The 27,019-nt window shown below is 35.9% G+C and overlaps 1 protein-coding gene across 1 annotated transcript in view; it reads right to left on the bottom strand.

The window, feature by feature from the left end:
* The window catches only part of DNAI4 (dynein axonemal intermediate chain 4), a 117,462-nt gene that overhangs the window by 31,699 nt on the left and 58,744 nt on the right, over positions 1 to 27,019 (bottom strand). The window contains 3 exon segments of the mRNA XM_031011786.3: positions 2,446 to 2,640; positions 17,152 to 17,307; positions 26,350 to 26,489. Of these exon segments, the coding sequence (XP_030867646.3) occupies positions 2,446 to 2,640; positions 17,152 to 17,307; positions 26,350 to 26,489 (491 nt within the window).

Below are 27,019 nucleotides of genomic sequence, written 5' to 3'. Positions count from 1 at the left end.
GGGTGTGGTGGTGGGTGCCTGTAATCCCAGCTACTTGGGAGGCTGAGGCAGGAATCACTGGAACCCAGGAGGTGGAGGTTGCAGTGGGCCAAGATCGTGCCTTTGCACTCCAGCCTGGGTGACAAAGCGAAACTCCATCTCAAAAAAAAAAAAAAAAAGAAAAAGAAAAATTAAAAAAAGAAAAAAATAAAAAGGCAACTCAATTTTAAAATTGGTAAGAGACCTGACCAAACAGTAAACAGAAGATATTCAAGTGACCAAAATAAACCACATAAACAAGAACTCAGTTTTTAGAACAACACTAAAAGGATTGCCAACATCAGGTGTTATAAAGAATGTGGAGCAACTGAGACTCTTATACATTGTTGTGGGAGTATAAGATGGTATAGCCACTTTGGAAAAGTATTTCACTGTTTCTTAAAAAGTTAAACATATTCCCAATAATCCAATAATCCCATTTGTAGGTATTTTCACAAGAAAAATTAAAACATCCATTTACCAAAAGGCTCACACAAAAATGTTTGTACCAGCTTTACTCTTAATATCCCCAGACTGAAAATATGCAAGTGTCCCTCAGTGTGTGAATGGATAAACAAATCATTATGGTATATTCATCTACTAGAGCATTACTAGGAAAAAAATGAACTACTTATACACGCATCAACCTAGGAAATCTCAAAAACATTAATATTGAATGCAAGAAGCCAGACTCAAAAGAATACTTACTTTATGAACCCACTTATATGACATACCAGAATAGGGAAAGTTAATCTATATTGACAGAAATCAGAGCAATGCATGTGTGTGTGTGTGTGTGGTGGGGGGTTGGGGGGTGGGGTTAAGGTTTACTTGGAAAACAGCACAAGGTAACTCTTAGGGTTAATAGATATGTCCTCTGTCTTGATTAGGGTATTGGTAACTCTGGTTTATACATTTTCAAAATGTATTTTTATATACAATTTAAAATATATATTTCATTGTATATAAATCTTACCTCAATAAAACATTTGCTATGGTATTTTTATTTCTTAGATGTGTTGAAAGAAGTGATGTGCCAACAGTAACATTTACATTGTTACATTTACATTTTGTTTTGTAAATGTCAATATATACAGTACTATGTGAATTGCAACCTTACAACTCTTTAAATATAGGATGAAAAATCTATATATATAAGTGATAAAAATCTTTAAATATCAACCTAATATGAGAGAAGGAACACAGTTTTTCAATATTCTTCTAGATGCATGCAGGCAAAAAGATTTACAATCATTTGTCACACATACTATTCTGTAACCTTTTTCTTTTTAAATGTAACCATATAGATTAATTTTGACTTGAAGAATCAAGATAAATTTCATAAAGGAAGTTTCCTTAATCCATCTTTGAAAGCTGGGAATACAATAGGCAAACATGGGGTGGGGATAAGGGTAGACTGTCAAGCAAATTCCAACTAAAAGTACTAAGGCAGGAAAATGTAGGTTCTATTTGAGGATTACCAGATAAGTCTAAATATAGCTAACTTTTAGAGTCTCCAAAGCAATATGATAATACAAAGTAATCTGTGGCCATATTGCAGATATCTTTTGAATGATACACTTTGAGCTTTGTAATTTATTCTAGGCAATGGGAAGGCATTGAAGGTTTTTTGAGTGGTTTAGGATACATCAGCAAAGTGGGCTGATAAAGTAGAAAGAGAACTGGAACTTGAGATCAAAAGACCTTGGTTGAATGCCTACCTTTTCCACTTACTATTAACCTCACAAAGTTTCTATAGCCTTCAGTTTCTTCATTCATGTATTTTTTAATACATGATTAAAGGTTGATTAAGATAATCTCTAAAATCTTTTAAAATATTCTGTCATCATATGAGATGCGATTTGTAGCAATGAGAAAAGGAAGAATGCTTCTGCAATAGATTTGGAAGTAGTAATAAAAGTAAGAACTTAGAAAGTAACAATGACAATGGAAAAGAAGAGGTTGAATATGAGAGATACTGTAAAAATGACTAATTAATTGAATGCAGGAATAAGGGAGAAGAAAGAGCTATAGATGCTTAGGAAGTTTTGAATCTGAGACAATCTGCTTCTGTGGGCATCCTAGTCTGGACTCTAGTGCTACTCACGCATTTAGTGCTGAAAGCTTTAGGAACATGTCCTCTGATAATGATAACTCAATCTGGAGATTACATTTAGAAATATATACTAAAACCCCTACATTTTAAAAATTATTTGAGTTTGTCTAAACATGATATCTTCTTTTTCTTTTTTTAAGAGACAAGGTCTTGCTCTGTCACCCAGGCTGGAGTGCAGTGGCATGATCATAGCTTGCTACAACCTTGAACTCCTGGGCCCAAGCAATCCTCTTCCTCAGCCTCCCAAAGTACTGGGATTATAAGCATAAGCAACTGCACCCAGCCGAAACATTTTTATTTTTTTTAAATACCTTTTAAAACAGGAAGCTGACGATAAGCTGCAAGTTTGGGCTGAAATATATTTTCCATTAGAACTCGTTCCATAAAAAATAAGTCCTGATGAAATTTGTCAGATTTTAATATTGCATCTGAGTGGTCTTCCTCATCTTCATGGATTTTTGCCAGAATTACATTTTCTATGTCCATTAGAGAACTAGTTTCAATATCTACAAAATACAAACATGATACAATGATAAAATATTCAAATGGATGGTTCATACATTCTAAAGGTTTTTAAAATGACATTTCATCATTTGTATTTATTTTCCTCCAGTTTCCAACAACTTTAATGGACATTTATTGAATATCTTATGTACCAAGCACATGAAAGATGCACATATCTCATTTTGGAATTCTTAACCATCAAAAACTGTACTATTTTTCAGAAGATAGGCAATGATAACCTCCAGAGGTAATTTTTGTCTTTATTCTTTTAAAATTCAAGTTGAAATAAGATGATCAGCCTTCAGAAAAAGGTCTGATTTGATTATTGCTATACAGAAATACTATACTATTGTATTAAGTTTTCTCTTGCTGCTGTAACAAATCACAGTGGCTTAAAACAATGCAAATTCATCTTACAGTTCAGTAGATTAGAGGCCTAACAGATGTCACTGAGCTAAAACCAAGAAGTTGATAGGGCTTTGTTCCTTTCTGAAGGTTCTAAAGGAGAATTTGTTTCCTTGATTTTTTCAGTTTCTGGGGGCCAGCACAACCTTTCCTTCATCTTCAAAGACAGCAACATTGATTGCATTCCCGCTGACCTTCTTCTGTCATCACGTCTCTCTCCCAGACCACAGCTGGAAAAGATCTTTTACTTTTTAGTACCCCATGTGATTAGACTGGGCCCAATAAGATTATCCAGGATAATCTCTCCATCTGAAAATCCCCATTGTAATCACATCTGGAAAATCTCTTTTGCCATGTTAGGTAACACATTCACAGGTTCCAGGGATTGGGGTGTGCACAAATTTCTGGGACTATTGTTCTGCCTACCGCACTACTTAGTAAACTCTTATTTTAAAAACAGAATGAAGGAAACTCTTGCTTCTTTATCTTTATAGATAGAGGGAGCACACTTTTCCCTATTCTTCCTGCTAAATTCAACTAAAAACACTGGAAATTTTAGAAAACAACAAACATAAGCAGTCTTTGAAAGGTGAAGAGAAGGAATGGGTATATATATATTCCAGATATGGAGCTGAAGAAGTCAGCAACCTGGGAACACTGATGGGCACAGGCAAGAAAAAAATCCCCAAAAGAAGCCTCCTCTCTTTAGCCAAACGACCAGGAAAAGCGTAGCCTTGAAAGAAAGAAAGCTTTTAGATGGCAGCCATTCTACTCCAGCCAAGCACAGAAAAAATTGTAGCCCCACCCATGTGACAAAGGCCAAGAGGGAGCCTAGTCTTCCACCCTCACTAGGCTGTAACAACGTATCCCAAATCCCTGACCTTTCACTGTGTATGGTGTCAGAGAAGCCCCAGCAGGCAGGCAGGACTTTCATCCCTACCAAACATAATGATAGTGGTCCCCTTCCTACAGTGTCAGTGGAGACCAGCTGGGGATCCTGGAATTCCAACCTATCCAGTAGTAACAAAGTATACCTCCCTCTTCCCACTGGAGTAGTCAGAGTTGGACTGGTGAAGAGTCAAAACTTTTATCACTCCCCAGCAGTAATGAGAACAACCTCCACTCTGTTGTGTCAGTGTAGGCCACATGTGTAGCACTAATGAAGCATTCTTATACCTCCTAGCCATGGTGTTGTCAATGGAAACCGGAGCTCCTATCACTGCCCCATGGTAATGAAGACACCACTTCCCCTGATGTCATTGGAGGTCAAGTGGCAAATATAGACTTCTACTCCCGCCTGGAAATAATCAGGCAGTGACTCCCACTTTCCCCTGTCAGAACAGTGTCAAACAAAGCCTGCTAAAATGGAAGTTTAGAAAAGATCCAGACTCTTACAATACCCCAAATGTCCAGGTTTCAATTGAAAGTCACTCATAATACCAAGAACCACGAAAATGTTAACTTGAATGGAAAAAAGCCCCTATACACCAACATCAATGTTAGAATTATCTGACAAAGAGTTTAAAGCAAACATCATAAAAATCCTTCAACAAGTATTTATGAACACACTTGAAACAAATGAAAAAATAGAAAGTATCATCAAAGGAATAGAAAGTCTTAGCTAATGAATAGAAAGTCTTAGCAAATGAAAAGAAAAGCCAAATGGAAATTTTAGGAGTGAAAAACATAACTAAAATTTAAAACTCAATGGATGGGCTCAACAGCAGAATGGAAGAAAAATAAATCAGTAAACTGGAAGAGAGAACAATGGAAATAACCCAATCTTTAAAACAGACAGAAAAGTCTGAAAAAAATGAAGAGTCTCAAAAACCTCTGCAACCATAACAACATATGTACCATTCATATCATTATCATCCGAGGATTGGAGGAACGGGGTGAGCCTGAAAAAGTACTTAAAGAAATAATAGCTGAAAACTTCCAAAATTTGGCAAAGGACAATAGCAAACATATTTAAGAAATGAATAAATCACAATGATGATAAACTCAAAGAAATGCACACCAAGACACACCATACTAAAATTTCTAAAAACAGAAGACTAAAAAAAAAAAAAAAATCTAGAAAGCAGCAAGAGAGAAATGACACCTTATCTTTAGGGGGAAAATACTTTGAATAGCAGCAGATTTCTCATTAGAAACCCTAGAGGCCAGAAAAAAGTGGCACACATTCTCTGGGTTCTGAGTGGAAAGAATGGTCAATGCAGAATTCTATACCCAGTGAATTTTCCTATAGGAATAATTCTATACCCAGTGAATTATCCTATAGGAATAAAGAGGAAATTAAGATATAGTATTCTCAGATGAAGGAATACTAAGAATTTGTCTCAAAAAAAAAAAGTCTTCCCTAAAGAATGGCTAAAGGCAGTTCTCTAAACAGGAAGAAAATGAGAAAGGAATTTTAGAACATCTGAAAGGAAAAAAGAACAATGGGAAGAGAGAAAATAAAGATAAATAGAATATACTTCTTCTTTTGAGTTTTCTTAATTATGATTGACAGTTAAAGCAAAAATTATTACATTGTCTGATATAGTTTTAAATGTCTAAATATTAAATGTTTATATATCTAAATATCTTTCTAAATACTTAGAAGAAATATTTAAGGCAAATATAAATGGGGGTGGAATCTAAATGGAGGTAAGGTTTCTACGCTTTACTTGAACTGGTAAAATGTCAACATCTATGGACTATTGTGTATGCATAATGGAATATGTAAATTAAATAATAGAAAAGCTGCACATAAACTCAAAACACTACAGGTAAATTAAAGCAGAATGGTAAAAAAAAGTTTGGAAAAGCAGCAAGAAAGCAGGAAGAAGATAAGAGTGAAATATAAGATAGATAAGATAGAATAAGCAGAAAAGAACAGCAGACTTAAGGGCTAACATGCGAATAAAAAATTAAATACAAATGGTCTACATATACCAATTTAGAGATAAAGACTGACAAAAAAATTGGATTAAAAAACATAACTCAAACATATGATGTCTACAATAAATTTATTTCAAATATACAATGTAGATAGGTTGAAAGTAAACAAATAAAAAAAGATATAGCAGGCAAACATTAACCAAAAGAAAGCAGGAGGGGCTATATCAATATCATATAAAGTTGACTTCAGAACAAAGAAAATTACCCGGGATATATAGCAACATTATGTCATGATTGTACCAAGAAGACATAGCAATAATTAATGTTTATGCAAAAAAACAAGGCTATAAAATATGTAAAGTAAAAATTATTAGAATTGAAAAGAGAAATAATGGTTATATAAAATTTTGATGGAATAAAGAGATAGAAAATCAGCAAGGGTATATATGAACTCAACAACATCATCAACTAAAAAGATGTAACTAATATTTATATAATATTCCACCTAATAACAGCAGAATACACATCCCAGGCCATACAACAAACCTTGACAAATTTAAAAGAAGAGAAATCATAGTGTGTTAAAAGAAGAGAAATCATAGTGTGTTAAAAGAAGAGAAATCATAGTGTCTTCTCCAATTACAGTGGAATCAAGCTAGAAATCAATAATGGAAAGACAACAGGAAGATCTCCAAACACTTAGAATCTTAAAAAAACAAAATGCTGTAAATAATCTGTGTCAAAGAGGAAGTCTCAAGGGAAATAAAAAATGTATTTAATAATGAAAACAAAACACAACATATCAAAATTTGTGGGATACAGATAAAGCAGCACTGAGAGGAAAATTTACAGCATTAAATGTATACATTAGAAAAGAAGGAAAGTCAAGTCAATAATCTAAGTTCCCAATTTGAGAATAAAGAAGAGAAAAAAGAGCAAAATAAACTTAAAGCAATGAGAAGGAAGAAAATAGAAGAGAAGTAAATGAAATTAGAAACAAGTCAGTGATATAAAGAATTTCTTCCTTGACAAGATTAACAAAATTTACAATCTTCCAGCAGACTGACAAAGACAAAAAGAGAGAAAAAATAAATTACCAAAATCAGGAGTAAAATAGTAGTTACTACAGATCCTACAGACGTCAAAGTGATAATAACAAACAACTCTACATAACATAAATCTCACAACTTAGATAAAATAAACCAATTACTTAAAAACAACTATTACAAATTATATTATGCTATTAATAATATAATTTGAATATTAAGAAAATTAAATGTGTAATTTAAAAAACTCACCCACAAAAAATCACCAAGCACGGATGGTTTCACTAAAGAATTCAACCAGAAACTTAAAGAAGAATTGTCACTAATTCTACATAACCTTTTCCAAAAATAGAAAAGGAAAGAATACTTGCTCATTCATTTTATGAAACTATTATAATAAAGTGAAACAAAGCGCAAAAAAGAAAGCTACAAATCAATATCTCTCATCAACATCAACATAAAAATCCTTAGCAAAATATTACAACACAGAATTCAGCAATATATAAAAAGAATTATTATACACAATGACCAATTGAAGTTTATTCTAGGATAAAAGAGTTCTTCAATATTAAAAAATCAATCAAAGTAATCCATACGTTTAGGCCAATGAAAAAAAATCACATGATCATATCAATCAATGCAGAAAAATCACTTGACAAATCAACAATTTATTAAAAAAAAAATCTCTCAGAAAAATAGAAACAAGCAGGGTGTTACGGACAGAATGATTGTGTCCCTATAAACTCATGTGTTGAAATTCTAACCCCCAATGTAATGGTGATTAGGAGGTAGGACCTTTGGCAGATAATTAACTCATGAGAGTGGAGCCCTCATGAATGAGATTAGTGTCCTGAAAAAGATACCCCCAGAGAGCTCTTTTGCTCTGTGTCTGCCATGTGAGGATACAAGAAGTTAGCAATCTGTAACATGGAAGAGGGCTGTTATGATTTTTATTGTTATAACTTCTTTCTAATTTGGTCTTGAGCTCTCTCAGTCAAGTAGCTAAAGCTAAGATAGCTACTCTCTAGAAGGGCCCTGACCAGGAGGAACGGTAAATTCAGGTGTGTTGGTTAGGTGAGACACCATGAGGAAGTGAAACCAAAACGCACAAAACAGCAAAAATGTATTACTCACAGGTCTCAGAGAAATTATTGGTTATTATTCTCCTAACAAGAAGCTGATGAGAAGCACAGAGGAGGCAAAGAATTCAATCACCAGGAAGGGAGTGAGAAAGAGAGAAGACATGCAGAACTATGCCTCATGGGCATTACCCTTTGGGCTTTCCCACAGGTTTATGGATTGACGAGCTTAAAGAAAACATGCCTGAGTCAGGGAACTTACATGATTCTAGTGTTGACCATTAGGTTTTATCATGGTCAGCAGCTGTAGGGTATATTGAGTTTTAGGCCTGTGAGATGAGGAACAAGTGGGCTCTATGGCACACAACCACATAGCAAAGGGAAGTTTTAACTAGGCTAAAGGTGATGGGAGTACAACACAGTTTCAAACAACTTATGTCAGACCTAACAGTGAATGCCAAGGCAGCAACTATGTTAAACAAATTTCCAACAAGTGTCCCACACCAGAACCTGATCATTCTGGCACTCTGATCTCGAACTTCTAGCCTCTAAACCATGAAAAATAAATTTCTGTTATTTATAAACCCCCAAGCCTAGGGTACTTTGTTGCAGCAGCCCAAACTGACTAAGACAAAGATGTCCCTCAACTTGATAAAAATCATCTACAAAAAAACTACTGGTAACATTATACTTCATGGCGAAAGACTGAATTGTTTCTTACAATCAAGAACAAAGGCAAGAATGTCTTCTGTCACCACTCTTACTCAATATAGTGATAGAAGTTCTAGCAGAGCAATAAAGACAAAAAAAGGAAATAAAAGGCATGTAGATCAGATAGAAAAAAAATGATACTGTCCCTAAATGCAGTTGACATGATTGTGTATGTTGAAAATCCCAAGGAACACAAAAATACTCCTAGAACTGATGTGTGTATTCAGCAAGGTCACCACATACAAGAAAAACATAGAAGAATCTACTGTATTTCTAAATACTACCAATAAACAGGTGGACACCAAATTAAAAACACAATACTGTCTGGGGGCAGTTGCTCATGCCTGTAACCCCAGCACTTTGTAAGGCCAAGGCAGGAGGTTTAGTTGACCTCAGGAGTTTAAGAACAGTCTGGGCAACATAGTGAGACCTCGTGTCTACAAAAATTTTTAAATTAGCTGAGTCTGGTGGTAAACACCTGTAGTCCCAGCTACTTGGGAGGCTGAGGTGGGAGAATTGCTTGAGCCTGGGAGGTTGAGGCTGCAGTGAGCCATGATTGTGCTGCTGCATTCCAGCCTGAGTGACACACCAAGACCCTATCTCACACAAAACAAACAAAATACTATATACAATTGCTTAAAAAAAAACTTAGGCGTAAATCTATCAAAACATGTACAGGGCTTGAATGCTGAAAACTACAAAATGCTGATTTTAAAAGGTTGAAGAAGATCTTGGCCGGGTGCAGTGGCTCACACCTGTAACCCCAGCACTGGGAGGCGGAGGCAGGCAGATCACCTGAGATCAGGAGTTCGAGACCAGCCTGGCCAGCATGGTGAAACCCCATCACTATTAAGAATACAAAAATTAGCCAGGCTTGGTGGTGTGCACCTGTAATCCCAGCTATTCGGGAGCTGAGGCAGGAGAATGGCTTGAACCCGGGAGGAGGCAGAGATTGCATTGAGCCAAGATCATGCCACTGTACTCCAGCCTGGGTGGCAGAGCAAGACTCTGTCTCAAAATAAATATGTAAATAAAAATAAAAATTAAAAAGGTTCAAAGATCTAAATAAATGAGATCTAAATAAATGAGATCTAAATAAATGAGATCTAAATAAATGGAGAGACATTCCATGTTCACAGATTGAAAGACTTAACACAGTAACGATATCAATTCTTTTTGTACTTAATGCTTTGATATCCTGGGGCCTTGCTAACCCTGGAGGAACTGCCCCCACTAGCATTAGCCAATTCCTAAAGATAGTAAAGGATTCACCTGATAGCATACCTTCCATATGCAAACCAATCAACCAGAGACCATAACCGAACTGCCTCCTTAACAAAGCTTTCCCACTCAGTCACTAGTTTCCCTTGCCCTAATTACCCAGGGCCAGCTACCAGACAAGTAGGAATATCTGCTAAACCCCAGAGCCCACTGAAATTACTCAGACTAGCCAATCCTAAACTTGCCTACCTTGCCTCACCATTCCTTTCCCTGGTAACCACAATAAAGGCTCTTGCCCATGTTTTCCCCATCACTCTCTCTGCCTTCTGACCAACTCTGATACTTATATATGTAGTTCATGGCATGAAATGCCTCCTTCTGAGATCTGTGAGTATAATAATAAGCTATCTTTGCAATGGTAATCATCTCCTGATCTGTTGGTTTTGCCATACCTCAATAAGAACAAAACCTACATTTTAAAACAATGTTGTCTGCTTTCAATATAAAGATACAAATACAATAAAATTAAAGAAATGGAGAAAGATATACTATCTACACACTAATCAAAGAAGCTGGAGTAGCTATATTTAATTACAGATGAAGCAGGCTTCAGACCAAAGAAAATTATCCGAGATAAAGAGGGGCATTACATATGAAAAATGGGTCAATTCTCCAAGAAGACATAATTATCTTAAATGCTTATGGTGCAAAAAACAAGACTACAAAATATGTAAAGCCCACTGATAGAGTTGAAAGCACAAGTCCATTATTACAGTTGGAGACTTAACACTCCTCTATATCAGTAATTAACAGATCAACAGACAGAAAATCAGTAAAGATATAGGTTTGTTGTAGTTGTTGTTGTTGTTCTGAGACAGAGTTTCACTCTTGGTTGCCCAGGCTGGAGTGCGATGGCGCAATCTGGGCTCACTGCTGTCTCCACCTTCCAGGTTCAAGCGATTCTCTTGCCTCAGCCTCCCAAGTAGCTGGGACTAAGGGCACCCACCACCACACCCAGCTAATTTTTGTATTTTTTAGTAGAGATGGGGTTTTGCTATGTTGACCAGACTGGTCTTGAACTCCTGACCTCAGGTAATTGCCTGTCTCGGCCTCCCAGAGTGCTGGGATTACAGGGTAAACCACCACACCTGGCAAAAGATACACTTGAATATCACCAGCAATCAACTGAATCTAAATAACACTTATAGGCGGGGTGCGGTGGCTCAAGCCTGTAATCCCAGCACTTTGGGAGGCCGAGGTGGGCAGATCACGAGGTCAGGAGATCCAAACCATCCTGGCTAATATGGTGAAACCCCGTCTCTACTAAAAATACAAAAAAAAAAAAAAAATAGCTGGGCATGGTGGCGGACGCCTGTAGTCCCAGCTACTCAGGAGGCTGAGGCAGGAGAAAGGCGTGAACCCAGGAGGCAGAGCTTGTAATGAGCCGAGATCGTGCCACTGCACTCCAGCCTGGGCGACAGAGCGAGACTCCGTCTCAAAAAAATAAAATAAAAAATAAAAAATAAATTCTTATAAAATAGTTAATCGATTATCAACAAATAAACATTTTTCTCAAGCTCACATGGCACATTCACCAAGATAGACTATATTCTGGGTCATAAAACACATTTGAAAAATTTAAAAGAATAGAAATCACATACAGTCTCAGAACACAAAGGAATTAAATTAGAATTAAATAAAAGAAAGATAGTTGGACAATCCCAAAATATTTGGAGATTAAACAAAACATTTATAAATAACAAATAGGTCAAAGAAGTCTCAAATGAAATTTTAAAATATTTTGAACTAAATGAAAAGGAAAATACAAACTTATCAAAATTTGTGTGGCACAGCAAAAACAGTTCTTAGAGAAAAATTTTAACATTGAATACATATTGGAAAAGAAGAAAGATCTAAAATCAGTAATATAAGCTTCCACCTTAGGACACTAGAGAAAGAAAATAAACATAAACCTAAAGCAAGCAGAAAAAAAGAAAAGTTCAAAATCAATGACATCAAAAACAAAACATCATTAGAGAAAATTAATAAAATCAAAAGTTAGTTCTTTGAAAATACCAATGAAATTCATAATTTTTAGCCAGGCTACCCAAGAAAAAAAGAAAGAATATTTAAAATTGCCAGTATGAGAAATGGAAGAAGTGTCATCACTACTGATTCCATGGACCTAAGAGAATTCATGTCCTTTGTAGGGACATGGATGAAGCTGGAAACCATCATTCTCAGCAAACTATCGCAAGGAGAAAAAACCAAACACCACGTGTTCTCACTCATAGGTGGGAACTGAACAATGAGAACACTTGGACACAGGAAGGAGAACATCATACACTGGGGCCTGTTGTGGGGTGGGGGGAGGGGGAAGGGATAGTATTAGGAGATATACCTAATGTAAATGATGAGTTAATGGGTGCAGCACACAAACTTGGCACATGTATACATATGTAACAAAACTGCATGTTGTGCACATGTACCCTAGAACTTAAAGTATAATAAAAAAAAAAAGAAAAGAAATAATGTTAAAGACTCTGCCCACAAATTTTTTTTTTTTTTTTTTTTTTTGAGATAGAGTTTCACTCTTGTTGCCCAGGCTGGAGTACAATGGCATGATCTTGGCTACCCACAACCTCTGCCTCTCAGGTTCAAGCGATTCTCCTGCCTCAGCCTCCCGAATAGCTGGGATTACAGGCATGAACCACAACGCCCGGCTGATTTTGAATTTTTAGTACAGACGGAGTTTCTCCGTCTGTTGGTCAGGCTGGTCTTGAACTCATGTTGGTCATGTTGGACTTGATCATGTTGGTCAGGCTGGTCTTGAACTCCCGACCTCAGGTGATCCGCCCACCTCAGCTTCCCAAAGTGCTGGGATTACAGGCGTGAGCCACAGGACCCGGCCTTCTGCCCACAAAATGTATAACTTAGATTGAAATGGAACAATTCCTTAAAAGGCACAAACTACCAAAACTCACTCAAGGAAAAATGGATAATCTGAATTGGCCTGTATCTATTAAAGAAGCTGAGTCAATAATTAATAACCTTCCAAAATAGAAAGCATCATGCTTTCACTGGTGAATTCTACCAAATACTAAAGGTAAAAATATCATTTTTATACAATCTATTTCAGAAAATAGGTGAAGAGAAAATACTTTCCAACTCATTTTATTAGGCTAGCATTACCCTAACTCCAAAACCAGATGAAGACATTATAAGAAAGGAAAATTACTGAACAATATCTCACATGAAAGTAATGCAAAAATTGGCCGGGCGCGGTGGCTCACGCCTGTAATCCCAGCACTTTGGGAGGCCGAGGCGGGCAGATCTTGAAGTCAGGAGACCGAGACCGTCCCAGCTAACATAGTGAAACCCCGTCTCTACTAAAAAAAATACAAAAAAATTAGCCGGGAGTGGTGGCGGGCACCTGTAGTCCCAGCTACTCGGGACGATGAGGCAGGAGAATGGCGTGAACCCGGGAGGCCGGGCTTGCAGTGCCGAGATCAGGCCACAGCATTCCAGCCTGGGCAACAGAGCGAGACTCCGTCTCAAAAAAAAAAAAGAAAATAAAAGCAAAAATCCTCAACAAAATATTAGCAAATAGAATCCACCAATGTATAAAAAGAATTATACAACATAATCAAATGGCGGTTTTTCAAGGTATGCAAAGCTGGTTCAACATTCAGGATCCAATTAATGTAATCCATCACATCAACAAGCTAAAAAAGAAAAATACATCAATAGACACAGAAAAAGTACTTGACGAAATTCATTGCACATTCATGATAAAAACTCCCAGCAAATTAGGAAGAGAAGGGGAACTTCCTGAACGTGATAAGGAACAGCTATATAAAACCTACAATTAACATCATACATAATGGTGAGAAACTGAAAACTTTCCCCTAAGATCAGTAATAAGGTTAGGATATCCCTTCTCACACAGGAGAAAATGGTGATAAGTTTTTAGACATAGCATCAAAAACACAATGTAAAAAAGAAAAAAATTGATAAATTAGACTTTATTTAAGTTAAAAATTTATCATCTATGAAAAACCCTGCTAATAAAAATGAAGAGACAAGCCATAGACTGGGAGAAAGTACATACATATATCTGATAAAGAACTAAATTGTACATAGGACCCTTAAAACTCAATAAGAAAACAAACAGCCAAATTTTTAAAAGGGCAAAACATCCACATAGATATCTCACCAAAAAAGATATAAAGATGCTCAATATCACATTAGGGGGTTGTAAATTAAAACAGTAATGAGCTACCACTACATACATATTTGAGTGGCTACAATCCAAAAAAACTAACAATACCAAACGCTGGCAAGAATGAGAAACAGGAATGCTCACTCATTGCTAATGGAATGCAAAATAGTACAACCACTTTGGAAGACAGTTGGTAGTTTCGTAAAAGGTTAGGGATACTCTTACTGTATGATCCAAAAATCGGGCTCCTAGATATTGACTCAAATGAGTTGAAAACTTATGTCCACACAAAAACCTGCATATGAATGTTTATAACCGTTTTATTCAAAATTACAAAAAATTTGAAGCAGCCAAGATGCCCTTCAATAAGTGAATATATAAGCAAACTGTGGTACACTCATCTAATGGAATATTACTCGGTGACAAAAATAAATGAGCTGTTAAGCCATGAAAAAACATAGAGGAGGCTTAAGTGCATATCGTTTAGTAAAAGGAGCCAGTCTCAGAAGGCTACACATGCTGTATATGACTCCAACTATATGACAATGTGGAAAAGACGAAACTATAAAGACAAAAATAAAAATATCAGTGACTATCAAGGGTACAAGATAAAGGAGAAATGATGAACAGGTGGTCCACACGGGATATTTAGGACAGTGAAACTATTAATTTTTTGCTGTATAAAACTGTAATGGTAGAAACATGCCGTTATGCATTTGTTAAAATACAAAGAACTATATAACACAAAGAATGGAACTTAATGTAAGCTATGGATTTTAATTAATAATAATGTATCAACATTGGTTCACCAGTTGTAACAAATATACCACATTAATGCAGAATATTAATAATAGGGGCCACTGTGCACAGAAAGTAGAGAGATGAAGGGATTTTATCGATCTCTGGGTACTATATGCTCAATTTTTCTGTAAATCTAAAACTGTACTAGAAAATTCTATTAATCAATTTTCTAAACCTACAGCACTATTTCAGAAGAAAAAATAATTTTTCTCTGTCAACTGAGATATGGTCTTCATTCAAAGGCAAATATTACTGGACGTTTTCCCCCCTTGAGTAGGATAAATAGAAGGTTAAATGCAACTTGTATAATACATTCAAAGTTTAAATGGAATAAAAATATTTCTTAAATCAAATATGGACCATATTTAACTTTTTTTTCCTTTCTGTTTCTACTATAAAAACCTCAGAGTCAAAAGGACCTTAGAGGTAACTAGTCCTAGTTTTGATCTGAATTTCCTTTACATTTTCAATAAATCTGATTATTCAGCTTTGTTATCTATTTTTTTCTATTTTTTAACTTTCTTTTCCTAGTTCTAGTTTCCCCTACTCCCTTGACTGGCTATAATAGTAAAATAAAGTATATCTTTATTTTCTCTGTAGTTATTGAATATGGTTTTATTATCCCTTTTGGTTTTTAAAAGCACACCCATACACACATGAAATACTCTGAAAGATTCACAAATTGAGATTTATTTTTTGTGGGGGACTTTGCACTTGCACATTTTTGTAGGTCAATGGCCTTAATGGTGTGGAAGAGATCGATCTAATATAAAGTCCCAGTGTAATTTCCAGTCTAAGATTGGATTTTTCTGAGCAGTTTTTGATAGCTTCTACAAGCAAACCTATTGTATAGACATTCATGCGTAACAAAAACAACGTTTCTTTAGTGATAATGAATATTAAATAATTTATTCTTCCCCTTCATTGTTCTCTTAGAAAATTAACTATTCCTCATTATAAACAACCTTCAGTAAAACATAGCTCTAGTTTACATGACCATAAACATAGCTAAAGAACTATGGAATATAGGCCACTTATTGAAAGTTAAGATTCAAAGAGACTAGAAAATGAGATTTTAAAAAAGGAACAAGTCGAAAGGTCTTTGGGATCTATAGTCTCCTAAGGAAATGTAGTCAATTATAAATAAGGGAATTGTTTTCTGGAAATTATTCTCTTTAAACTTGTTATTTCGAAATACTTATACTTACTGATTTACTGAACTTGAAAATATTCCATTTGTCTTTGGGTCAAAATTAGTGAAAGTAGGAACATTTCCATTTAATTTTAAAAATTTGCCAAAACTTAAAAAAATGTATCAGGTTTTAGTTATTCTAAAATGAGGACCATCACCTAAATGCAGTAATATAATTTTGTAAGAAAAAGATACAACATTTCAGAATAGGAAAAGTAAAAGTAGATAACCATAAACTATTCAGAAATGGAACTGAACAAACTTCTCATAACTAGACTTAGTAAAGGTTCTTCCACATTGCAAAGTTTATTTGGAAAGCTACAACTTTGTATTTATTTTAATTATAACATTTCATCTTAAAAATTAAAATACTAGAAGCTAAAGTTGTAATGTAGGGTTTCTCAACCATGGCAGTACACGTACTGACATTTTGGGCTGAAAATTCTTTGTTGCAGGGACTGTGTACTGAAAGATTTTTTGCAGTATCCCCGGTAGATGCCCTCATAGTCATGAAAAACAAGAATGTCTCCAGACATCCAAATGTCCCCAGGGGAAGTAAAATAGCCCCAGATTAAGAGCCACTGTTGTTAATGTATAAATCCATTTTAAGTTGTCATAGAGCTAGTAAACATCCTTTTTCTCATAAGTAATCTAATTGAAAGAAAGGGACATAGAAAATGATGGAACTCATGTAGGAAAGAGAGCTTAAGAGCAAGTAAAGGTGCACTAGAGAAAGAGACAAACTGAAAATTCTTGACAGATATCCAAGAAAAATGTAAATTTTTCAGTTAAGTCCAAGACCATGTGATAGAGTAATAGTGCTATTTCTGAGTAAAAGTTGTACTTTTCATGGTCCATTAGAAAGAAAACATTGTTAACTGCCAAAAAAGAATTTATTAAAAATGCCATGTTAAAGTCATTCAAAAAAACTAAAATAAATGAAATCTTACTTTTTTCTGTAGTGCTCCCTGGCAATCTTTGGTCCTGATCTTTAGGAAGTACATTTGCTTTACTGCTTGACTCAACCACAGATTGTTTTACTGATAAAGATACAATTTCCATAGCATTGTAAGAATCATACAAATCCCAGGCAGTGGACATTATGCCTAGATAAAGACACAGAAAGGTAAAAATTGTTTTAAACCAAATTCCAACATTTTAGCTTTATACATAACTAGTCACAGAAAAAGCTAAGATAAGAATATCTACTGTTGCCTGATGCAGTTGCCCGTGCCAGCTACTTGGTCCACCTGAGGCAGGAGGATCACTTGAGGCCAGGAGTTAGAGGCAGTAGTGTGCTATGATGACACCTGAGAATAGCCACTGCACTCTAGCCTAGACAACATGGTAAGACCCTCTCTTTAAAGAAATTAAAAATTAAAAAAGAATCTACTGTTTATTTTTAAAAACACTATTGTTTTACAATATAACAGGAAGTGGATAGAAATGACAAAGAAATACATCATGAGGATACCTCAAGAGATCCTTAGTCATCACACTATTAGTATCTACAAACACTTTAATGCTTTAAGGATAACTCCAAATTATCTTCACAATATTTTCTGACCATCACACCTCCCTTCCCGCTACCCCACACCTCTACAGCATAATCTCATTGGTCTGTCATTGTAGGGCTGCCTTGGTGATATGATCTGGACAAATATGTTATAAAAAGACTTTTATGTTCCTTTATGATTAATACATAATATATTGTCAACAGGTATTTGCAAGCATCTGATTCCATTTTTATCAAATAAAATTTCCTATACACTTATTATGTGAAAAGATTGCCCCTGCTGGGAAAATTGATAGACTCTGATCTCAAGAAGCTTGTACAGTAGTATGGTTATTATCGTCTCTTTTAAAATTATAGTTTAGGTTAAATTTATTCAAATCATCAAAAATATAACAATGGTTTGCAAACAAATATCGGCAATGTTATTTATCTTTAAATAATAACTTAAAAACTCCAAGTCTCTTTCACTGCTGATTTATGTTTATGCAGCAATTATTTTATCAGTGATCATGTAACAATATGTTTGTACATGCTAAATTTACCAATTTTTCAGTTAAACGATGGTGATTTAATAAATAATTTTTTTCCTTAAAAATCAAAACAGAATGTGGATCTAATAAATGCAGCCTCTTAATTGCTACAACTATTATTTTCCTAATACAAAATGGAGGAGCTCTAGTAAAGCAATGTTTTCAATGGGTAATAATCGGGTTTTTTGTTTGTTTGTTTGTTTGTTTTGTTTCATTTTTTTAAGAGTTTTGCTCTGTTGCCCAGGCTGGAGTGCAGTAGTGCAGTCTCAGCTCACTGCAACCTATGTGTCCCGGGTTCAAGTGATTCTCCTGCCTCAGCCTCCCCAAGTAGCTGGGATTACAGGCACCCACACCACGCCTGGCTAATTTTTGTACTTTTAGTAGAGATGGGGTTCACCATGTTGGCCAGGCTGGTCTTGATCTCCTGACCTTAAGTGATCTACCTGCCTTAGCCTCCCAAAGTGCTGGGATTACAGGTGTGAGCCACCATGCCTGGCCTCAATGGGTAAGAATGTTAACTCAAATTTCTTAATGATATTTATATCTTAATGAACTTATCATAAGGCCATCTAACAAAGTCATGCACAGAATACCTAGTATATTTTGCTCAGTTGAAAAAAGTACATTTTCCATGTTCATGAAGAGAACTTAGAAATTACATCTTTGAACACTGAATTACTCAACTTTCTTTTTCTTTCGTTTAACTGAAAGTTTAGTAAGTTTAGCATATAGGAACATACTGTTACATGGTCATTAATAATTGTTACATAAATAAATATGCCTATTATAAATAAGCAATACAATATGTTTGGATAATTAAAAGTTGACTCTTATTTGTAGATAACAAATTACTGCTCATTTTAGTTTGGGTACTATAGTTATATTTGTTCATTTGAACAAGTTTAATTAACCTAAGAAACAAACTTTCAAACCTGTCAAATTGTACACATTAATAAGTGCAGTTTTCTATATAATTCTAACTCAATAAAGCTGTTAAAAAACAAAGTCTCAAAATTCATGCCCTAATGTTATGTAAAAGATGGGTAATAATGAATAATTGTGACTTCCCAATTTTATAATTATATGCTATTAAAGAAAGCTTATTTTAACTGGTATCAGAAAAGAAGCATTCCAAACTATGCCTTTTTTTTTAAGCATTTGTCAGTGTAATACATGTTTAAATAGTTGCTAAAAGGCAAAGAAACGCAGGTGTCAACAGATGGAGATTAGCAAGAGGTAATGCAGAGGTGATATGGGCAGTTCAGTTACAGCATCTGCTATAAAAGAAAAAACATTTAAAAGAGCAAGGTAGGCCAGGCACGGTGGCTCACGTCTGTAATCCCAGCACTTTGGGAGGCTGAGGCGGGCAGATCATGAGGTCAAGAGATCGAGACCATCCTGGCCAACATGGTGAAACCCTGTCTCTACTAAAAATAGCTGTGCATGGTGGCGGACACCTATAGACCCAGCTACTCCGGAGGCTGAGGCAGGAGAATCGCTTGAACCCAGGAGGCGACAGTTGCAGTGAGCCGAGATCGTGCCACTGCACTCCAGCCTGGGCAACAAAGCGAGACTCTGTCTCAAAAAAGAACAAGGTAATGATCAACCCAAAAGTTAGGAGGGTGGATACTTCTGTTAGAGGTGGCTAGAAGAAAGAGGGTTGTGATAGGACAGTGTACAGGGGGCTTCTAATCAACTGGGGATGTTCTATTTCTTATCCTGGCTGGTGAGTACATGGTATTGATTTTTTCTTTACACTACACATGTATGTGTTGTATGCTCTTCTGTTTGCAGTATATATTTCATAATAAAGTTTTTAAATAATGAAAGACAGTTTACACTAAATAATTTAGATGCAAATTAAGTAAATATTAAGATTTTATGGATGCCAGCCGTGATGGCTCACGCCTGTAATCCCAGCACTTTGGGAGGATGAGGCAGGCAGATCACTTGAGGTCAGGAGTTTGAGACCAGCCTGGCCAACATGGTGAAACCCCATCTCTACTAAAAATGCAAAAATTAGCCCGGCGTGGTGGCATGTGCCTGTAATCGCAGCTACTTGGGAGGCTGAGGCACGAGAATCACTTGAACCTGGGAGGCAGAGGTTGCAGTGAGCCAAGATTGCGCCATTGCCCTTCAACCTGGGTGTCAGAGCAAGACTCCATCTCAAAACAACAACAACAAAAAGTTTTTATGGATCAATAAAAGTGTACCTTTTCCCTGCCTGATTTTGGATGAAACTGGAAGAGATACAAGAATCAGAGAAATGGAGGTCAAAATATTACCTTTATTACTGATAAGTCTAATTGAAAAATGTAGCCTTAAATCTGCAACTAAATGGACTTGCTAATTCTTCCTTCCAGAATATAGGGAAGAATTACTAACCAGTAACTGTCACAGCTAGACAAGCACAGACTTCCTCCACAGGGGTAAGAACAGCCCAGATTGCATGTTTTCTGCAAGTGAACAGACTTAACAAAAAGTGCCTCAGCCAGAAATGACCGAGCTTCATTCCTTCTCCTAAATTATCTTATGGAATTAGTCACTTCTCTTTTCCTGGGAATGAGTAAATAATGTATAGAGAGAGGCCAAAAGTGTTAATTTAGCAGAAGTTATTTCTATAAAGGTTCACAAAAAGGGAGGAGTAAGTTTTCCCTGACAGTATACATACAGTCACTTATGGAAAGGTGGCATTTCAAATAATTGAGCTTCAGCTTAACTATGGAGGCCTATTGAAAAGGAAAGCAGGAACTGGATTAAGAATGGTAAAGGCAGTGTGGTGGCTCATGCCTCATCCCAGCACTTTGGGAGGCTGAGGACAGTGGATCACTTGAGGTCAGGAGTTTGAGATCAGCCTGGCCAAAATGGTGAAATCCCATCTCTAGTAAAAATACAAAAATAAGCCGGGTGTGACGGCAGGCACTTGTAATCCCAGCTACTTGGGAGGGTGAGGCAGGAGAATCACTCGAATCCAGGAGGCGATGGTTGCAGTGAGCTGAGATTGCACCATGGCACTCCAGCCTGGGCGACAGAATGAGACTCTGTCTCAAAAAAAAAGAAAAAAAAAAAAGAATGGTAAATGCAAGCTAGATGCAGAAAAGAATTCAGACCGATAATGTACCTAAGTATTCTGTCCTCAGGTTAAAGAGATTGTATAATGTTAGCATGCATCTAGGTTATGGTAGTGATCAATATGTCAATCTCAAGTTTTAATGTAAATAGGTTGCCTTCTATGTTTGGTGAACAGCTGAAATCCTAGGCTATCTAGTCATTATCCTTCTGGGAACTACTATCACCTCACTCCTATGTCAGATCTCCTGTTCAATGTATTTTATTGTCTTCTTCTTTTTTTGTTTCACAGTTGGTTTCGGTTGAGCACATCCTTGACTTCTTGAAAAAATATACAGGAGGAGTAAATTATTTTGATACTTTGCATATATGAAAATGTCTTTATTCTACCATCATACTTGACATTTGGTTGGATGTAGTATCTAGACTGGAAATTATTTACCTTCTAAATTTTGAAGGCAGTTGTATTAGTCCATTTTCATGTGGCTATGAAGACATACCCAAGGGTAATTATAAATTAAAATTAAAAATTACCAAGGGTAATTTATAAAGAATTTTAATTGACTCACAGTTCCACATGGCAAGGGAGGCTTCACAGTCATGGTGGAAGGTATGTCTTACATGGCAGCAGGTGAGAAAAGCGAGTGACGAGCGAAGGGGGAAGCCCCTTATAAAACCATCAGATCTCATGAGAACTCACTCACTATCAAGAACAACATGAAGGTAACCACCCCCGTGATTCAATTATCTCCACCTCTTCCCTCTCACAACATGTAGGAATTATGGGGATTAAAATTCAAGATGAGATTTGGGTGGGAACACAGCCAAGCATATCAGCAGTGTTCCATTACATTCTTGTTTCCAACCAGTCTGATGTCTTGTTCTCTACACTGACCTATTTATTTTTCTCTCTGGTAGTTTGTGGACATTTTCTGTCCCCCACATTTTAAAATTTCATTTATTGGTAATATACTGGCACTTGTTGTTCCCCTTCAATCTTCCAACTTTTGACTTTCAAGTCTGAGAGGTTTTACTGAATTATCTCCTCCCCTCCATTTTCTATTTTAGGAACCATTATTGACTATTGAACTTTCTGGATTGGTCCTCTAATTTTATTGTTTCTCTTAGATTTTCCATCTCTTTGTTTTTCTTCTCTACTTCTTGGATTTTTTTTTTTTTGTTATCTTCCAAACATTTTATTAAGCTATCAAGATCTTTTTATTCTTTGGATTTTTTTTTAAAGAACATTCTGTTCTTGTTCCATGAATGCAACAGATTCTGACAGCGTTTGCTCAATTTTAGGAGCATTTCTGTGGAAGAACACGTTGTCAGAACTACCTACTCTGCCATTTTTGTTGCATCATCCTGGAAGTATTTTTTTTAGTTGATGTTCCTGAGGTAGCTAAGTAGACACTAATGTCACCTACAAATAATGACTATTTGTTTTTGAATCCTTATAAATATTAGTATCTTATATCTGTTGCTGTCTTACTGCAATAGTTGGAACTGCCAAAACAAACTTGAAGAGCTACTGTGATAAGTGACACTATGTTCTGGTTCTTATATTTAATGGATCACAGCAATTATTATCTCTAGTGGTTCACCTGCAAGCAAAAATTTTGCTTTTTATTTTAAATATTTTATCAAGAAGATCCATACCATTCCTGTACAGATAATTTCATCAGGAATGAAGTCTGAATTGCATCAACTGCTCTTTTTGGCATTTACCGTTCTTGTTTTACATTAAACCTATAAATATGATTTTGTAATGATGAATCATAGCTTTCCTGATATTTAATAATCTTTATACTCCTAGAATAAGTTGTTGCTATAGGGATTCCTAATGCCTTGAGGGTTCAAATTTATACTACTATATTTTTAATTTTTCCACATATCTATGAGATTAGTCTATATTTTCTTTGTAATGTTTTGTTAACCTTGTTTTAAAAACTAGAAAATATCCTCATATTTTATATAACTTGGAGCAATTTAAATAACATGGTGTGATGGTTAACTTTATATGTCAACCTGACTGGGCACAGGATGCCTAGCTAGCTGGTTAAACGTTGTATCTGGGTGTATCTGTGAGGGTGTATTCACAAGAGATTAACATTTGAATTGGTGGACTGAGTAAAGCAGATGGCTCTCTCCAATGCGGTGGGCATCATCCAATACACTGAGGGCTGAATAGAATTAGAAGGTGGAGGAAGGTTGAATTCACTCTCTGCCTGATTACTTCAGTAGGGGCATCAATCCCCTGCCCTCAGTGCTCCTGGTTCTCAGGTGTTCAGAGGTAGACTGGAATCGATACTGTTGGCTCTTCAACTCTCAGGGCTTCAAACTACCACATTAGCTTTCCTGTGTCCCCAGTTTGCACATGGCAGATTATGGTACTTCTCAGCCTCCATAATTACATAAGCCAATGCCCTGTAATAAATCGCTTTATAAATAAATACTAGATATAAACTATAAATCGGCCAGGCACAGTGACTCATGCCCGTAATCCCAGCACTTTGGGAGGCCGAGGTGGGCAGATCATGAGGTCAGGAGATCGAGACCATCCTGGCCAACACAGTGAAATCCCGTCTCTACTAAAAATACAAAAATTAGCTGGGTGTGGTGGCGTGCCTGTAGTCCCAGATACTTGGGAGGCTGAGGCAGGAAAATCACTTGAACCAAGGAGGCGGAGGTTGCAGTGAGCCGAGATTGTACCACTGCACTCCAGCCTGGCGACAGAGTGAGACTCTTGTCTCAAAATAAATAAATAAATAAATAAATCCTAGATACGAATATATATATATATACATATTCTATTGGTTCTGTTTTTCTGAAGAATCCTAATACACATGAATATTATAAAGTATTCTCACATTTACAGAATAAACCTCTAAAGTAATTTGACCTTGATCTAGGCCATTTTAAAGTGGTATTTTTGGTAAAATTTTCCCATTTCTTTGAGTTAATGTATAATTCTATTACTTCTTGGGAAGTGTTGATAATTTTGAGTTCCATAAAGAATCATTCTTTTTTTATTTTCAAATATTTTATGTAGCATAAAGTTACATACAGTAATCCATTTAAAATATTTAAACCCTTTACTTTTGGAAAAAAATATGAATAGGTTTCCTAATATGAATTGGAAACCTAAAGTTACATACAGTAATCCATTTAAAAATATTTAAACCCTTTACTACATATTAATATTTGGAAAAAATATGAATAGGTTTCTTAATATGAATTGGTTAAGGACTAGAAAAAGTTACTAAATATCATCTAGGAATTCACTTTTCTGGGTCCATCCAAGTTTGCACCAATTAAGAAAGTGACAAGGAATAAAACAGAAATCAAAATTACCTTTATTACTGATAATGTTTAGATTGGCTGATACAGTTTAGATGTGCAGCAACAATGAGCTTGATAACCACAGGCCTAACAATGTTGAGTCCTCCCCCTATAAAATTTATAGCATGGAGAAACCAATCAGAATTTGTATTCCTTTCTGCCAGCAGGCTACTAGAAGAGGGAAAGCAGGGGAATAACCGTACATCCCCATGTATGGTTATTTGCCAATCAAGTAAGTCATACCTCCACTCCTAAGTAGGAATGAGTGAGAGAATAGAAAGAGATGGAGATAAAGATATCCACTCATGTTCTTCCACATAAAAGAAAACATTAGGAGTAAGGAATAAATGCTCTCACCAATAAGACGTATGTATGTTCTTTGATTAAAAGCAATGGTTAATTTTTTTGCTAGGGGTTTGTTCTGTTAATCTTTTGTAAAAACTAGCTTATAGTTTTGCTGCATAAAGGCAATTAAGAATAAAACCGGCCGTGGCCAGGCGCGGTGGCTCATGCCTGGAATCCCAGCACTTTGGGAGGTCGAGATGGGAGGATCACCTGAGGTCAGGAGTTTGAGACCAGCCTTCAACATGGTGAAACCCCGTCTCTACTAAAAATACAAAAATTAGCTGGCCATGGTGGCGGGCACCTGTAATCCCAGCTACTTGGGAGGCTGAGGCAGGAGAATTGCTTGAACCCGGGAGGCGGAGGTTGCAGTGAGCCAAGATTGCGCCATTGCACTCCAGCCTGGGTGACAAGAGCGAAACTGTGTCTCAAAAAAAAAAAAAAAAGAATATAACCGGCTGGGCACAGTGGCTCATGCCTGTAATCCCAGCACTTTGGGAGGTTGAGGCGGGCGGATCGCCTAAGTTCAGGAGTTCAAGATCATCCTGGCCAACATGGTGAAAACCCATCTCTATAAAAATACAAAAATTCGCCAGGCATGATGGCAGGTGCCTGTAATCCCAGCTGCTTGGGAGGCTGAGGGGGAGAATTGCTTGAACCCAGGAGGCAGAGGTTGCAGTGAGCCGAGATTGTGCTATTGCATTCCAGCCTGGGTGACAAGGTGAGACTCTGACTCAAAAAAAAAAAAAAAAAAAAAGGAAAAATATAACTTTGCTTGTAATTACTTCTTTGGCTACACCCTACAGATTTTGGCTATGCAATGTGCTCAAGGTTGTTAATTTGTACACAGTGAGAGGTGGTAAGTATAGTAGTTAAGTGCACAGGCTCTAGAACCAGAACAGTTAGCAAACTTCTCTTTGCCTGTTTCCTCATCTATAAAATGGGGAAGCATAATAGTATCTACCTCATAGGGTTGCTGTAAAAATTAAACCAGTTAATACATGTGAAGGACATAGTGTCTGACACATTTAAAATGTTAATAGTTATGGCTGATATTCTTTGTGACATAGTAAATAATCAGTTTATATAAACGTTTAAAGAGTATAACGTTCTATGATATAGTATGCATAAAAATCAAGATGAATAATTATGTTATTCAAATCTATATATTTATTACTTAACATGTCAAATTCTGAAAGCTATAGAACACAGTGTCCAACTACTGTTGTGGTTTGGCCAAATTATTTTTATTTTTGCTTTATATATTTCAATATTCACTTGTGGATTGACAGACTCAAAAAACGTATATTAGAACATTATAGTTTATCAAGCAGAATGAAAGAAATTACCTTTATCTTCCATTATGATTTTATCACATTGAACATCTTTATTCTTTGGTGCTCCATTGAAAGTCTGCATCATCCTTTCAACATATAGGTCGTTGCCTAATCTGTTTCTACAAAGGACTTCATAATTCTTGTTTCTCTGACTGTAAAAAATAAAGTGTATCCAACTCATTAATAAGAATCATCACCACACATATTATCTCTTTATATTATTCTTTTCTTTAAAATTACTTTCATTAATGTGGCTTGCACCAAAAAGTGAAGTGAGACTTCAAAAAAAGCCTTAGGAAAAGACTGCACTAAATGACCTCCAGAGGACTCTTTTATACTGTGTCTATTTCCCAATATCCCTACTACTTTCGGTACCTTATCAATAACATGCTAGTACTAACTCCATGTAGGTTTTAGTTCTGAGTATTTTTAAATTTTCCATTACTTCTTTGATGACCCATGAGGAATTTAGAAATGTGTTTTTGAACTTCCAAATGTGTGTGTAAATGTGTCTGTTTTAGTTGAGATTTATGTTATTAATTTTTAACTTTATTGCACTGTGGCCAGAAATTTTCATTTGTATAATTCTATTCTGAAATTTTTGAGACCTTGCTTCATAGCCTTATGAATAATTTTTTATAAATGCTGCATGTGTGCTGAAAGAGAATGTGTTCTCTAATTG

This window comes from Gorilla gorilla, chromosome 1, assembly GCF_029281585.2.
Source record: "Gorilla gorilla gorilla isolate KB3781 chromosome 1, NHGRI_mGorGor1-v2.1_pri, whole genome shotgun sequence".
Lineage (NCBI taxonomy): Eukaryota > Metazoa > Chordata > Mammalia > Primates > Hominidae > Gorilla > Gorilla gorilla.
This window is presented reverse-complemented; position numbering and strand designations above follow the sequence as displayed.